The 16,161-nt window shown below is 34.5% G+C and overlaps 1 protein-coding gene, 6 non-coding genes and 1 pseudogene across 13 annotated transcripts; 2 read left to right on the forward strand and 6 right to left on the reverse strand.

The window, feature by feature from the left end:
* Positions 1-1,709: 1,709 nt before the first annotated feature.
* Positions 1,710-1,905, reverse strand: LOC135146854 (U2 spliceosomal RNA). The gene has a single exon (XR_010283949.1). It is a non-coding gene; the product is annotated as a U2 spliceosomal RNA (small nuclear RNA).
* Positions 1,906-2,160: 255 nt separating this feature from the next.
* Positions 2,161-2,319, reverse strand: LOC135146898 (U1 spliceosomal RNA). The gene has a single exon (XR_010283991.1). It is a non-coding gene; the product is annotated as a U1 spliceosomal RNA (small nuclear RNA).
* A 2,087-nt stretch (positions 2,320-4,406) lies between these two features.
* Positions 4,407-14,131, forward strand: LOC108222801 (photosystem II reaction center W protein, chloroplastic). Of its 7 annotated transcripts, none has more exons than XR_010292275.1 (6): positions 4,407-4,554; positions 5,856-5,930; positions 6,129-6,307; positions 9,213-9,455; positions 9,970-10,142; positions 13,740-13,761. XR_010292275.1 is itself a non-coding variant. In XM_064094318.1 (5 exons), exons 4-5 carry the CDS (start codon positions 9,311-9,313, stop codon positions 14,051-14,053), a joined length of 459 nt encoding a protein of 152 aa, XP_063950388.1. In that variant the 5' UTR covers positions 4,421-4,554; positions 5,856-5,930; positions 6,129-6,307; positions 9,213-9,310; the 3' UTR covers positions 14,054-14,131. The 7 variants fall into 7 exon arrangements, 1 of the variants encoding a protein (XP_063950388.1); XR_010292274.1 differs by lacking the exon at positions 13,740-13,761 and adding an exon at positions 11,412-11,913; XR_010292276.1 differs by having other exon boundaries at positions 4,408-4,554; positions 10,027-10,142; positions 13,740-13,757.
* Positions 7,202-7,413, forward strand: LOC135146889 (small nucleolar RNA U3). The gene has a single exon (XR_010283983.1). It is a non-coding gene; the product is annotated as a small nucleolar RNA U3 (small nucleolar RNA).
* Positions 7,820-7,890, reverse strand: TRNAG-GCC (transfer RNA glycine (anticodon GCC)). Its single transcript has one exon. It is a non-coding gene; the product is annotated as a tRNA-Gly (tRNA).
* Positions 12,372-12,474, reverse strand: LOC135146906 (U6 spliceosomal RNA). Its single transcript, XR_010283999.1, has one exon. It is a non-coding gene; the product is annotated as a U6 spliceosomal RNA (small nuclear RNA).
* Positions 14,132-15,503: 1,372 nt separating the features above from the next.
* LOC135146896 (U2 spliceosomal RNA) lies at positions 15,504-15,673 on the reverse strand (annotated as a pseudogene).
* Positions 15,674-15,867: 194 nt separating this feature from the next.
* On the reverse strand, positions 15,868-16,027 carry LOC135146826 (U1 spliceosomal RNA). Its single transcript, XR_010283923.1, has one exon. It is a non-coding gene; the product is annotated as a U1 spliceosomal RNA (small nuclear RNA).
* Positions 16,028-16,161: the final 134 nt, after the last annotated feature.

Below are 16,161 nucleotides of genomic sequence, written 5' to 3' on the forward strand. Positions count from 1 at the left end.
ACTTTAGATAATTTATGATTTATCAGATTTTTTTGATAAATTTATAAATTCACAGAAATAAATTATATTTTTCCAAAATTTACCTGTTGCTAACTTATTTCATTAAATTAGCATATATTTTATTTTAATTTTATGTTGATTCCTTATTTTTAACACAAACTAATATTTTTAAATTAAAATAGAAAATATCTTCACAGATCGATTTTTAAGGGTCATTTGTTAAATCTGAACAAATATTTCTAGATGATTGAAACTTTTGAATGATAACTAATCTGAACGAAAACTATAATATTATTTGTTAAATATTTTTTGAAAAGTTATGAATATAAACTTATATAATTTTCAAAATTTAAGTGTTTCACTTTATTAAATTTAGTTATTTATGACTATCAACCATTATTATGTGTATTATTAAATTTTTATAATTAAGATATAAATTATGATGGAAAAATAAAAAATATTCAATTTTAAAATTTTTCAAAATTTAAGGGATTCATATTCTAGTGTTTCCCTCTATTAAATTTAGTTTACTTATGACTATCAATCATTATTATATGTTGTATTAAATTTTTATAATTATTGTATAAATTATGATGGCAAAATAAAAAATATTCATTTAAAACTTTTTGTTAATAATAAAAACTGTTTGTGCTATTATTGCAAATAATATTTGTTGTAAGAAGTGAGTCTAGCGAAATTCATCAAACAGCCTTGAGCGATAAAATGGATTGTCTGTTCAGTTTGGGATGGTTCACTCGTTAACAAATGAGCCCTTAAAATCCATGCTAAAAGTCTTCTTCATACACCAATCTTTTTTTTCTTTTTTTTTGAGTAAATCATACACCAATCTTAAGGTCCATACAAAGTGATCCAATCAATCTTTTCTGCTTCGACAGTAAAAATCTCGTATTTGTTTTGTTTCTTAAATTTCACTTCGGCAACATAATTTTTCTAACTTGATTCATTTTTGTTGTTATCAAATTATTTAATCTTATTCATTTTCCCATTGATCGGTTTAAGATTTTAATATTTGTGTTGTTTAGTTATTATTTTGTGGTGTTCTTGTTCCCATTAATCGACTTAAGTATTATGTTTCAAGACAGATTTTAATCAGCACTCTGAAACAATACATTACGGTGCCACACTCGACATAATCATCTTATTAAAAAACTAGTGAATAAAGCCGCGCTTCGCGGCGGCGTTATGATTTTTTTTATAAATTTTGATAAAAATTAATATTATAATTGCATAAAAGTTATTTTGAACATATTATTAATAAAGAAAATATTATACTAAAATACCTAATTTCTGTTCTACTGGTGTTGAAACGAAAGCCGGATCACAAAAGGAAGCTCAAACGGGGACATGGGAGCATCATGATCTGAAATGAAAGCCGATCACTGGATCACAAAGGGAAGCTCCAATGGGGACATGGGAGCATCATGATCGCTGACAGTCATGGCAGGAATTGGACTAAAAAACATTTGGCTTGAGCAATAAGCTTAGAATTGAAAACTGGACTTCCATTTGGCTTGACTCTTTGTTGGATCCTCATTGGTATGTTATATATGTTTAATGAGGAATTAGTTAAATTTGTGCAAAACGTAAAACCATTACGTTTTCTTGTGTTCCTAGACTGCAAAATTTGAATGATCCTACTTTGCTACCAAATCATAAGGAAACACAACAAAAAATTAGACTTTGATTTGGTGGGGTGCGCCAGGCCAAGGCAGTAGTGCAACACCATGACGACGCTTAAAGCCCCCAATAGCAAGCTATAGTGATAGGACTTTCCCCTCAAAAAATAAATTTAATATCGTGTGAACCAATGGTCCACATATCAGATATTAAACTGATAAGAACAGATACTACACTTGATCTTAGCCAAAAGGCCGAGAAAGGTATGCTCAATCCTTTGGTGTGATCGTGTTTAAATAGTTCAGCTCTTGTACCTCTAACCTATTTCTCTCGATGTGGTACCCGGGACTTGCATACTAAAAAACACCTTTTATATCTTAGTATAACTATGTTCTCGTTCGAACATAGCACTTATTATAATATTATGTTCTCGTTCAACTGTAATAACGCTCTTCATTTGGGGGAACACAAAACAATTAAAACAATAGTAATAAAGTAAGGCTAATGTTTTCACTAGAATTGCGGGGACTGCGCGAACGCAAGTCCCCCTGTCACAAATTATGATGTAGACTCCACCACTTGGGTAGATCTTAGGCGAGCACCCCTCCTCAGTGCAATGGAGGTCACTAACCTAGGCCATGGACCTTCTTGATCATCCATTGACCCCATCCAGGTAAGTAATTTGGAACGATGCCCCTTTGTCCTCATTTATGCTCTGCTGCTAATGCTCTGTTCTCCTCCCCCTCGATGTGGTACGCTATCTTCTCCTTACCCGTTACCTTTTTGGAATTGTACCCTTCAAGTTAAATAAACTATGGTGGCACAAAATAAATGTTATGTTTGAGTTTTTTTTTTAATTTTAGATAATTTATGACTTATCAGAAAGTTTTTGGATAAATTATCCATTTTTTAATAATAATTTTTATCATATAAATTCACAAAAATGAATTTTACTTTTCCAAAATTTACCTCTTGCTAACTTATTTCTATAAATTAGTACATATCTTATTTTTAATTTTATGTTGATTCTTTATATATAACACAAACTACTATCTTTTAAATTAAAACAAAAAATATCTTCACACATCGACTCCTAAAATCCATGCCAAAAGTCTTCTTCATGCACCAATCTTAAGGTCCATACAAAGTGTTCCAATTAATCTTTTCTGCTTCAACAGTAAAAATCTAGTATCTGTTTTATTGCTTAAATTTCACTTCGGCAACATAATCTGACTAACTTGATTCATTTTTGTTGTTATCAAATTATTTAAGCTTATTCATTTTCCCATTGATCGGTTTAAGATTTTTGTATTTGTGTTGTTTAATTATTAGTTTGTGTTGTTCTTGTTCCCATTAATCGACTTAGGGGGCGTTTGAGTGAGTTTAAAATAAGTGCTTTTTGTTTTGAATAAATAAGTGGAGTAGAAGTTAGAAGTAAGATAAGACTTATAAGTGATTAAGTGTTTATGAAATAAGTAGAAGTCATGAAACAAAAACTAACATTCCTAGCTTTCTATAAGTGCTTTTTGACTTATAACACAAACGGTACAAATAAGTGTTTCTAATTTATAATCTCAGAAATTGGACTTATAAGTGTCAAACAAACACCCAGTTAGTATTATGTTTCAAGACAGATTTTAATCAGCACCGTGGAATAATACATTACGAGACATACATTACGGTGCGGCAGAATCATCTTATTAAGAACGGTTTTTCTATGGTGTGCCCATGGGCACACACTAAGCACCAAATTTTATGAATTTGGATGGTTTCTATTGGCTTAGCTTCTTTAATAATGGTGGACCTCCCTGCAGTTGCAACAACCACACCAATCAAAACTCTCCAATTTTATAAATGTTAGTGCTTAGCATGTGCCCATGGGCACACACTAACCAAACCCTATTAAGAAATATTTAACATTATACCCACTCGTTCAATTGGTCCGGTTAAACTACTACTAATTCTCCTCATTCAGCAAGTGACTTATCTTATCAACATATTATTTGTTAAAATTAAAATATTATCTACGAAACTTAAAAACTAACCTAAATATTTGTTAGACATCCATGCGTTCTATTATATAATGTAGAATACATTTTACATAAAATGTGGAATACATTTTGCACAAGTAATAGAAATTTGTTTGATATCGAGCTTGTTTGTCCTAACTTAAAGTGGTATTCAACTAAACTGAAGAATGTATGTTTATATAATAAATCAGAAACCAGCTTAAAGTCGGGAATAAGGCAGAAGCTGATTTAAAACCAGAAGTTAGTTTCATACACTTTTTTAGTAATTTAATTTTTTTGAACTTGACTTTTTAATAAAAATCACCCACAAGTCATAAATTACTCATAAAACACTTTTATTTTTATTATTATACTTTTAATAACCCCATAAGCCGTTAATAAATCAAAATTACCCAAACAAACATTTTAAACAACCCACTTATGATAAGTCACGTTAAGTTATAAGTCATAAATTCCGTTAAACAGGCTCATTATCAATGTAGACATACATAATTATTTTAACCTTTGTCATCATTATGGATTTTAGGTTTTGTTCTAAAATCGATGATTAATTATGATTAGTCAACTATTAATTTGGTTCGGTACCACGTTGAATTTGATTAAATCTCCGACTAGTAATTGATCAATTCGATTAATCCACAATCAATTTCATTAATCTCCGATTAACTTTTGTTGCGTGTTTTCAACAATTAATCTCATTCCCACTTTTTGGAACACTCATTTTAGGTGGTCTCGTTAACTTATAAAACTTAATCCCCCAAGTTTGGCATTCTTCCAACTTAAAAGAGAATGAGGGATAACAAAACCAGCGGTCCCCGTGCAAAATCGGAGGGAGGAAAACACCACAAAATCCCCGCTGATCAACTAACCTAGATTCTCGCTCCCAGTAAGACTAACTTAACTTTCTTTCTTACTTCCGAGTGCCTTGTATACATAGTTTTTTATTTGAGACTGCTGAGTAAGTGAAACACTTGACTTTCCTTTTCAGGATCAGGTTATTCATAATGCTTTAATTAGGTTTTCATTGCAGTTTATTCAAGTCATCGATATTTTGATTTAATACAAGCTGGCCTACTAGGGTTCATGTGTCATGGCTCGAAAGCTAGGATTAGTTATTTTTCGGGTTTTTAAATCGGATAAGAAAAACAATTTTAAAGAGACAAGAGAAACGACAGTTCCTAATTTGTAAGCAAGATGTGTGCTCCGACCCCTTATACAGCCCCAATACTAGTACAGGACAGTCGGTTAATGTAATAATTTGATTAGCAATTAGCAAGGAATCAGCTTTGTTATTATAGATGCTGATGAACCGATTTACCTGCCAAATGATGAAATAATTAAAACATGACATCATGGACATTTTGTCGAGTTCTTTCCAACTAAAACTCAACTATGTCCTTTTACTCCAAGGGTTAGTTAGATTTGTGTGCTTTGTTTTTTAGTTGCTGTATCTATCTGATTCACAAACTCATATATAAAATTTCCGATGCCATATTGCATTGAGTTTCTTCTTCTAGTTTGAGCTTGTTCAGTTTGTAGTTTGGGGCTTGAGCTATCTTCATTCAGCTTTCAAATTAAGTATATAGCCACCTATATTATAGTTTATTGAGTTTGGCTCAACTATTTGTGCTCATGGAAGTCTTGTTGAGTTCTTATAAGCCCCTATAAGTGTCAAGTGACCCAAATCATAGTAACACTAGAACAGTAGAACTCCTTAATATGGGTAGAAGCCTCCAACTGTATCATTCCACATAATCTAAAGGACATGAAGTGCAGAGGAGCATGATGATTCTTTTTGTTACATCATAATATGCACTGTTGCCCCCCTCTCTCCCTCCCTCTCTTTTCTTTTCACATGTTTATTTTTAACAACTTTTACAAGTTCCACATAGTATAAACATTGGCAGAGCCAAGCATAGGAAGGTAGGTTCACAGGACCCAACTACGTTCTTAGACTTCCTTATTTGTTTTATCGAATTTTCTAATGTGTGCAAGGTCACAAAATAAGCGCCAACTCCTGCGAGCTTGATGCATTTTTATTGGTCTTGTAATCATAAATATGGATGGACCCTCCTGCATTCACACCAATAGAAATGCACCAAACTCATCAAATTTAGTGTTTATTGTGTGTCATTGGGCACACATTAGAAAGACCATTGTTTTATATATCATGCATGGTATTTGCAGGTATGGTATAGCTAGTGTTGCTCTTCCTACAGCTATCTGAGGACAATCTTGATTATATATCCAATGTTATATGAGGTAACGACCCTGAAAGTTATTTTATATTTTAAAATGGTGAGAGCAGTTAGTTTGAAGCCTTAAAGAAATGCAATTATTTTATTTTAGCTTTTTTAGATGCCTAATTTATGTAGTAATGCTTAGTTTTCAATAAAAGTAATCAGTCTTCATAGATTCTTCTTTTCTTTTAATGTCTTTTTTTACATATTTGTTTTGCAGCATTACTTTCGTGGTCGTAAAAGCCTCCATATCTAAATGGTCGCAGAAAAATTTGTCCCCGCTTGGTCAGGACTCTGACTTTGTCTCTGGTGACATATACTTCTTCTAGTCATCTATATTATGTTAGTGCAGTTGCCGTCAAAGTTAGCTTGAAGGTACCCTGATGGGTTAAGGTCAAGGTACGTGTTAAAGCCTTACATTTATACCACAATTGGCCTCGCTGCCTGCATCACAATTTCATGCTAATTAGTGAGACACCATTCAGTAGAAGATTGTCTACTATTAAATAACATAAGCTTGGTTACATTCCTTCGCTTGATTCTTCTTTATAAACTATAACTTCCTTCTCATCTGACTCCAATGCTGCTGTTTGAAGAATTTCATTTTTTGTGTTATATCTGAAAGTAACCATCTCTCTAGCAAGTAGCATCCTATTTTTTTACATATATATGGTAAGGGATAAGTTCTTCATTAGATAAACGTAGTTGACCTAATTTTACTGGATAAGCAAAGATGACAGGTGATTAAGCTAGTTAATGTGGAATTAGAATATAGTAAATACTCTTTCCTGCATATGTAGGAGAGCTTGTGGATGAGGAGGAAGGGAATTTTGTGTTGACTGTTGAGTACTTTTGTGTTCATAAATGTTGTTGAGATTCAGAGGCGATAAAAACAACAATGCACAACTTTAATTATGCAGGAATCACAACTTCACTCTAGATTCCAACATGCAAATGCTACAATCAGTTTCAATTATGATGTTTAACTGTCTTTTATTCTTGATATTGTACTAAAGAACTGTCCACTTGTGTTTTATACTTTGAGTATTCTATTGTACCCTGTCAAGGTATTGAAATCAGTTTTGTAAACACACTGTTTAGTTGGTATATGGAGAAGGATTAGTAGTTTTTTTACTCCTAATGTTGGAATGTATGTGAATAGTATATGGATCTCAACAAGAACCCTAAGCGGAACAACAAGTTCCAGATCTTTTTTTAACAAAATAAGTACCAGATTGAAAGAAAAGAAAACTGGTCTCAGGAATTTATTGAAGTTGTTAAGGCTTGTATTTCACGACCTTACTTGAACAGGATCTGTTCTATAGGCTCGTACCTCTGTATCCTTGATTTCTAAGGAGGCAGGTGACCAAGTCTGGTGGATGAACAATGACTGCATGACCAGAGCGTGATTAACAGCCCTGTGACCTTGTTTGGTCATATGAGCCGTAGAGGATCGTTCTTAGCCAGATTCTGGTTGGGGTGGTCATGCAGTTGTCTGACAGACCAAAAAATTTTTTTATCCCGTTCTAGTGCCATTCTTTTCCTATCCACAGACTGTGTCATTGTTTATAATCTTTCATTTTTTATCCCTTCCTACTGCCATTCTTTTCTTAGTCCAGAGATTGTGTCATTGTTTATAATCTTTCATGAACATCATGTTAGCACAACTTTTACATGCTTTTGCTTTTCACAGTACACTAGTTAAGTAGTTATATCTGGATGTGTTTGACAAACATTACAATGGGAGTGATATAGTTGCTATGAAAAATTAGTAGGATTAGGTAGAATTTGAGCAAAAAAGATATGACTAAAAAGTAAAGCTCAGAGCAACATTTTCTTTTCTGAATGTGTGTTCAGAAATGGCAGCGGACCCATCCAACTGCAATTATATTGCTTGTTTCATCACTGCTTTGCACCAGCCGGGAATTGAACCCGGGTCTGTACCGTGGCAGGGTACTATTCTACCACTAGACCACTGGTGCTTTGTGTGTAAATGTGTTTTTAGTAGCTACATATACACAATTTCTTAAAATAATGAAACAGTACAGAGACACTAAGAAATTAAATTAACTTATTTAGTATTTTTTTCCAGTTTATCAGGTCTGCTAGGTCTTGCTCACTTGTTATGTAGTCTTGAGTGTCTGTTTAGCTATTATTTATTTAGAGACTTACCCCAGTTACTAAATGCATAGCTACTTATAGTGTAACAGAAGAGTTTACAACATTTGAAAGAGTAATATCAATGATTCTCTCATCCAAACCCTTCACATCTTTGATGTTTAGTCTGGCAACAACCAACTCACAGAAATGTTTCTCAGTGTGAAGACATGTAATTGATTTTTTAACTGTTGGTGCACACGCCTGACTGATTTTGCATTTCCTAGCAATTCGAAGATATCACATGCACTACGATATTTATGAAAATTATATTGACCTCCCAATTACTAGTTGTTCTGATGGGGATTTGAGGGGAATTTTAGTGATGTTGCATTGCCATCCATACTCGAGATTTGGACCATTTGGTCTTTGTATGCAGTCGCAGACTCTCAATTCTTAATTAAGTAGTGATTTGTTACCATTATATAGTTTAACTTTACAATGCTATAATCGTTCCTCACAAATAACTTCTTGTAGAGAGGCTATCTGAGCTCTCAAGGATCACAGCCACCTAGAAACCTGGCTGGGATGCTGTTGCTGTTGTTTGATAGAGCCTACTCCCCCACCCCCCCACCCCACCCCCCCACAAACACACACACATTTTAATCAACTTCCTCGATGACAATATTTATTTTTGAATATCCGCTCACTTGTACGCAATACTTAAACATCTGTGCTTGTAATAAATCCATATTAGAGTTGAAGTAAATAGGGTTTTGGTGTTCTGAATACACGAGTACTAGGCCTTTCAACCTTTAGGACAATGTAGATTACAAATTCAGATGTTGATCATGGTTGTGTATCATTTATTATCTCTTATCGATGACAATATCTATATTTATATATTAGCTCGTTTGTACGCAATACTTAAACATCTGTGCTTGTAATAAATCAATATTTAGATGAAGCAAATAGGTTTTGGAGTTCTGGTTACATGAGTACTTGGCCTTTCAACCTTTGGGACGATGTAGATTATAAATTCAGATGTTGATCATGCCTGTATATCATTTGTTATCTCTTATCAAAACAGCAGTCTTTTAAATAGTACATTTGGTTATATCTTGAGTGGTATATGTGTTGGTTCACCATAGTCGTCAAACAATTTCTCACAATAGTATACTTCTACAAACTAAGAATTTTTTTTCAGAATTAAGAATACAAGTAGAGGATGCTTTTGAGCCTAAAGAATAACTATGGGCAACATAAGAAAACCATAACAGACAGAAAATAAAGAAAAGAAGCAGCATGTTCATCTTGAAAGTTTGTTCAGAAATAGCAGAGCGGTCAAGTTCCATTTTCTGGCAAGTTGATATGGGGGGCCTGTACAGCTGCAATTTAATTGCCTGTTTCATCATTGCTTTGCACCGGAAGGGAATTGAACCCATGTCCGGTATGTCCAGCTAGACCCCTGATGCTTTGTGTTTAACTTTTCTATTTATTAGCTCTATATTGACACACTTGTTAAATTTATTACAAAATCAAACAGAAATGAAAAGCTGATCTTGCAATAACAATTTATATAAATACTTAATTGTATATCTTGTTTTCAAGGCTGGCTGGCCGGGGGTAATGTATATCTACTAGCAGCTACTTGCATACTTCTTAACTAGCAATTATATGCTCATTGCTGTTGAGAATTAAAACAGATGAAACAATTTGCTCATTAGTAATACATGTCATAAAATATCACACATCATGTTAGTGTATGGTATAACACTTGTCATGTGTCTACTTGTAGTAGTGTTCTTGGAGAGAATCTGCAACAATTAGAAAAGCTACTTGTCATTGTTTAATCGATTTTATTCCAAAAAAATTTTAATTAAAAGTTTCAGTTTCTCATTATGAATACCTGTCATTGATTAATTGCTTGCTACTTGCTGCAATTTACCGAAATTATATTTCAGTTTCGGTTGATGTCAAAGCACTGCCCCCTTTACTCATATTTTAGTCTCAATAAGCAGCCGCACTTTGTAAAAAGAATTTAAAAGCAGACCATCTGTTGAAGGACGAATTTTGGCTGGACTATACATCAGGAAAATACTAAATTGGGGATCTTAATTCTAATGTCACTGTATAGGTATGAGATCATATCTTAACTGCTTGTCATGCTGTGTATGATGAAGTATGCGTAAGTTAATGTTTGTTTGTTCTTTTTGTATTTTAGGTTGAGTTTAGTACATAATTTTGGAAAACCTTGATAGTTTTGCAGAGTCCACTACTAGTCTACCACTTAGTTTAGTAGACTAATCAGGCCTAATGTTTGCATGCAGGCTCGAGTTAGACTTTTAACTTGAAAATTGTTTGTCTTGTTTGTTTAAAATATATTATGCCCGAGGTCATCTCAAGTTTGGCTTTGAATTCAATTAATTGTGAGCATTCGTATGTAAAATATTGTTGAGTTCAGCTCATGTTTGATTTAACATAAGCCTAAGTATTTTTGTTCATGAGTTTTCATGAATATGTTTGCCCTCAGCTTCTCATGTCATATGCTTACCAGAATTTTTACGCATTATATTGCATATACATTAGATATCCTCCATGTTGATTCTCTCCAAAGTGATAACCCCTCTCTATTGATACAGCTTTTGATCCCCAGTCGGGACTAGTGTTAAAATTCAACTTCCCCTTTATCGAGGTAGTTGATATGTTTTAAGAAAATCACAGTATCTAATCCTGGTCCCAACTTTTGGATAAAGTAATTTTTTCAAATATGATCACTTTTTTATGCACTTTACGAATTTGAAAAATGTTTTATGATACTAGTTTGTGCTATATTTTGTTGTTCAATAACTTTAACACCAACCATTATCACTTAATTGTTTTCAATGATTTTTTATGATATCTTTATGTTGTTTTTATGGCGGATTTTCACAAACTTAATTTTTTTTTCGAATATGTATGTAATGTTTTGACGTGTTAACATGCATTATATCTCTTTAGAATGTAAAAACTTATATATATGGCCAATATTAATTATTCTAAAGTATAAAAATGTAAACCCGTGTTATGTGATGATCTCGTTAAAGTGATAATTTTCATGTCCCAAGGATATTAATAGGAGGGGTTTAGCACTTCTACTTTAAAGATCTGACATAAAATAGGTACTCGGTTTGATTTTAAACATTCATTTGTTTCCGGAGTTGTACTGTGAACTATCTAGACATCTTTTTATACTGTAAGTATGCTTCTGTATCTCTGAATTCGAGGTATTGAAGTCTGTTTTGCAAACACAGTACTTGTTGGTAGTATATGGAGAAGGATTAGTAGGCTTACCGTTATTGTTGTAATGTATGTGGAGAGTATACTGATCTTTATAAAAATTCTCTGACTACTTAACGGGTGTCAGGTGAACAGAACACAAAATCCAGAGACCTCTTACCAGTAGCCCTCTGACCTTGTTGGCCATATGAGTCGTAGAGGATCGTTCTCAGCCAAATTCTGGTTTTTCTTCTCTTTTTTTCCTTTCCTTTTCAGAGGGGGTCGGCATGCTGTTTTCTGACGGATTATATTCTTTTTATCACATTCCCTTTTGCATTCATGTCTGTGTTCTCAGCCAGATTCTTGTTGATCTCGTTCCCCCTTTGCATGATCATCATGTTAGCACAACTCGGACTGTGCTTTTTACAGCTGGTCATCTCTAGATGGATTTAGTGATGTCCCTCTAGTTCATTTTCCACCTAAGAAATGTCTATGCCCGCACTTCTTGCTAAACAGTCTTGAGAATGTCTTACATATTTAGACGTTGAAACTGAGACAGGTGAACCGGAGAAAAGCATAGTCCACAAGTACTATGACTATGTGAAGGATTACCCTCAAAGCTGGTACTAGTCCACAAGTACAATAAAAAGGTACTGTACTCTGTATCTTGATTCTGGTGGATGAAACATGATTGCATGATTAACATCTTCTTTCTATATAGTAGGGTTTGTCTTGAAGTTGGGTTGACATATTTCTTTCTATATAGTCTCGTCATATGCAGCCTCTACCTTCTAACCGCAGTTTAACAAACACGGTTCATTGCTCTGTATGTTCTCTTTTAGTTTCTTGTCATGTGCTCTTTAGTCTACCACTCGTGTGTAACTCTTTTTTAGATAATGCAGTTGATCAAAATCGCTTCTTGGACTTATCTGCCAAATGCTAAAAAACTACATCTGACAGAACCTAAAACATTGATTAAACTCATTATTTCTATTCATCAGCATAAGCTTACTCATTGTTAGTAACTAGCTTGTTTTGAAGTATGAAGTTCTTAACTAGTCCTCTCCACTGGTATTTTGCCTTTTCAACAGTATGTGTTCACCGCAAAAAAAATTTGGACCATTTCTCGATTTGTGCGTGTCATCCTTGCGCAGGGGCCATGCTAATCTTCTCTGTATCGTTCCAATTTTATCGGATGTCCCCGAAGGGACAATGCAAGTGCTGCTGTCATTGCTATATAAATATTCGATTTTCCATATTTCAAATGATGTGGGATACTTAAGTTATAACTTCAACTGAGATTGAGCTCCAAGAACCTCTGACCATTTGACTATAACCCTTTAATCCAATACATTATTTGCTAACTTGGAAAATCTTCAAACAGTTTGAAGTTTTGAAAAGCAGTGGAGTAATTTAACAGAAATAGCGTTGACACTGTAACTCTGTAAGATCATTTGGCAACTATGTCCTCACAAAGAAGAAATTGGGTAGAATTTTCTCAATTAGGATGAAATGCAATTTCGACATCTTAGTTTTTCTGCCTGTTCGATTTCTTTAAGTGTCTGAATTTTGCGGGGGTGCGTTAGGTCTTCTAATCCACTTAAGCTCTGTAGTCACCCAAACAGCCAGTACATTCTGCTGATGTCAAAGTATTGCTGCCCATAATATATCCACATAAGTCGGTGATAAGGTCACATGATTCGAGCCTCGATATGCAGCACCGGTCGACTACATGAAAAGTGTAGTATTGCATGTGTCAAGATATTTGTCGAATTTCAAGTGTTTGCGTAAAAGTTACATATTCCATTTGATGCCCATTTATATCAAAATCAAATGATTAAGTGTGATGTAAATGCTTTTTTTTTTGTAGGATTAATAAGGTGAAAATAAAATTTACAAAAAATACAAATGTGATTTACCCCATGACCAATGGATTAGCCGTTAAGATAATCAAGCACTTAGCTTAATTTTCTGTAATACTAAAATACCTACATTTGCCGTAAAATTTGTGCAGGGTTGCCTGTCATGACAAAAGTTTTCGGAGAACATTTTTCATACAAAATTACTTTTCGACAAGCAAATAAAACCTTTAGTGAAGAATTTTTATGTACTCTACGGCTAATTATCTTTCACTATACTGTGTAAACTTGTAAAATTTAACAGATGTTCAAGTAACTCTGTTTATGTAATTATGTAACTCTATTGTTTCGAGCGCGATTGATAGCCTTAAGCGGCAGGTTTATTCATTGTTGTCCCGGAACACTCTCCAAGGCATATAAGCCTAAGTTGTAAAAAAAACGATTGCTAAATTGGCTGGTATGTGAAAACACTCCTATATATATTAAATTGGTTAGCATACCTCACTAGTGAATCAATTAGGAAGCTAAGTGCTAACTAGCAGATATTTCTTTTTAATAATTGTTATTGCTAGATTGTTTTAGTTTCAGTTTTACTAAGTGTTGTACACTTTGTGCAGGATTGCCAGTCATGCCAAAAGTCGGAAAGGTGAGGTGCTCAATGAAAGCCAACACTGAATTGCAAAAGGGCAGCACGAAGGTGGATATGGGAGCATCATTGATGGCTGCTGCTACTGCTGCAGCCATGTCGAGCCCTGCAGCCATGGCACTAGTTGATGAAAGATTGAGCACGGAAGGAACTGGACTTCCATTTGGCTTGAGCAACAACCTTCTAGGTTGGATCCTTTTGGGCATGTTTGGTTTGATTTGGTCGCTTTACTTTGTTTACACCTCCGGCCTTGATGAGGATGAGGAATCTGGTTTATCCCTGTAAGCTAAACTTGTACACCTCTCTGAAATAGGCAACAATGTAAAACCAGTACATTATGAAGTTTCATTTGATTGTACTCTACTTTTTTCTCTTCTTACAGTTCCACGCTTACTTTTCATTTGATTCATTAATTAGGCATTAGGGGAGGCAATTTCGGGTAACGGGTCGTGTTCGTGTTAGCAATCGGGTCGATTTCGAGTCAAGCTAAAATCACTTGAAATTGAATAAAACTAAAAATTGAAGTTATTAGAAATGAAATTCTAATTTCGGGTCAATCGGGTCACTTTCGGGTCTCGGTCTCAGTAAATTGGGTTTCGGGTTGGGTTGGGTCGGGTTCGTACTGAATTGCCAAAAAAAGAACTGGGCTATAAGATCCACCGGAGCAGAAAGCCAACCATCTCTCCTTTCTACGAACACAACAATAACAGGAAAATATTTTAAGCAAGCAGGGTTGTTGATGCTCCTGATGTGGGAGAATAGCTGAAGTGAATATACACATATAAAGATATTGTATTACTATGCATTAGTTCTACTCAAAAGATTACAATAAGCTATATATCTGATCTGTAATGTCATGTAACAATATGAGGTGAAAACTTATTTTTGTTCAAAAGCTTCGACGGAGTTGGAGAAAATTTTGACTTTCTCCCTCTGAAGTTACTCTTCCATCGTTGTTGTGATTATATATCCGCACTTTGTTTCCATTATATGGCGTTATAATTTTTTTATCAATTTTGATAAGAATTAATATTATAATTGCATAAAAGTTATTTTGAGTCGTGTTCCCGTTAAACATATTATTAATAAAGAAAATTTTATACTAAAATACCTAATTTCTGTTCTACTGGTGTTGAAACGAAAGCCGGATCACAAAAGGAAGCTCAAACGGGGACATGGGAGCATCATGATCTAAAATGAAAGCCATCACTGCCATCACTGGATCACAAAGGGAAGCTCCAATGGGGACACTGGAGCATCATGATCGCTGACAGTCATGGCAGGAATTGGACTAAAAAACATTTGGCTTGAGCAATAAGCTTAGAATTGAAAACTGGATTTCGATTTGGCTTGACTCTTTGTTGGATCCTCATCGGTATGTTATATGTTTAATGAGGAATTAGTTAAATTTGTGCAAAACGTAACACCATTACGTTTTCTTGTGTTCCTAGACTGCAAAATTTGAATGATCCTACTTTGCTACCAAATCATCAGGAAACACAACAAAAAATTGGACTTTGATTTGGTGGTGTGGGCCAGGCCAAGGCAGTAGTGCAACACCATGGCGACACTTTCCCCTCAAAAAATAAATTTAGGGGCCGTTTGGGTTAGCTTAAAAGAAGTGACTTCTTGCTTATAGTAAAGAAATGGAGTAGAAGTGAGAAGTAAATAAGTTAATAAAATGTTTGGAAAAGAAGCAGAAGCTGTGAAAGAGAAGCTAGCATTCTCAGCTTTTTAAAAGTGCTTCTACTTCTTTACACAAACGGGTCAAGAGAAGCAGAAGCCAGAAGCTGCTTCTCTCAACCAAACAGCCCCTTAATATCGTGTGAACTTATAAGCCCACATATCAGATATTATAAGAACAGATACTACACTTGATCTTAGCCAAAAGGCCGAGAAAGGTATGCTCAAACCTTTGGTGTGATCGTGTTTAAAAAGCTCAGTACCTCTAACTTATTTCTCTCGATGTGGTACCCGGGACTTGCAAACTATAAGAAAATATCTGGGGAAACAACACTAAATTTTATGCTCTGATCATCTGGGAAAACAACACTAAAGATTATAACAATAACATGCTCACTAACGTTTTCACTAGAGTTGTGGGGACTGCGCGAACGCAAGTCCCCCTGTCACAAATTATGATGTAGACTCCACCACTTGGGTAGATCTTAGGCGAGCACCCCTCCCAAGTGCAATGGAGGTCACTAACCTAGGCCATGGACCTTCTTGATCATCCATTGACCCCATCCAGGTAAGTACTTTGTAATGTTGCCCCTTTGTCCTAATTTATGCAATGCTTCTAAGGCTCTGTTCTCATCCCCCTCGATGTGGTACGCTATCTTCCCCTTACCCATTGCCTTTTTGGAATTGTACCCTTCAAGTTAAATAAACTA

The sequence above is a fragment of the Daucus carota genome, chromosome 5 (genome assembly GCF_001625215.2).
Source record: "Daucus carota subsp. sativus chromosome 5, DH1 v3.0, whole genome shotgun sequence".
Lineage (NCBI taxonomy): Eukaryota > Viridiplantae > Streptophyta > Magnoliopsida > Apiales > Apiaceae > Daucus > Daucus carota.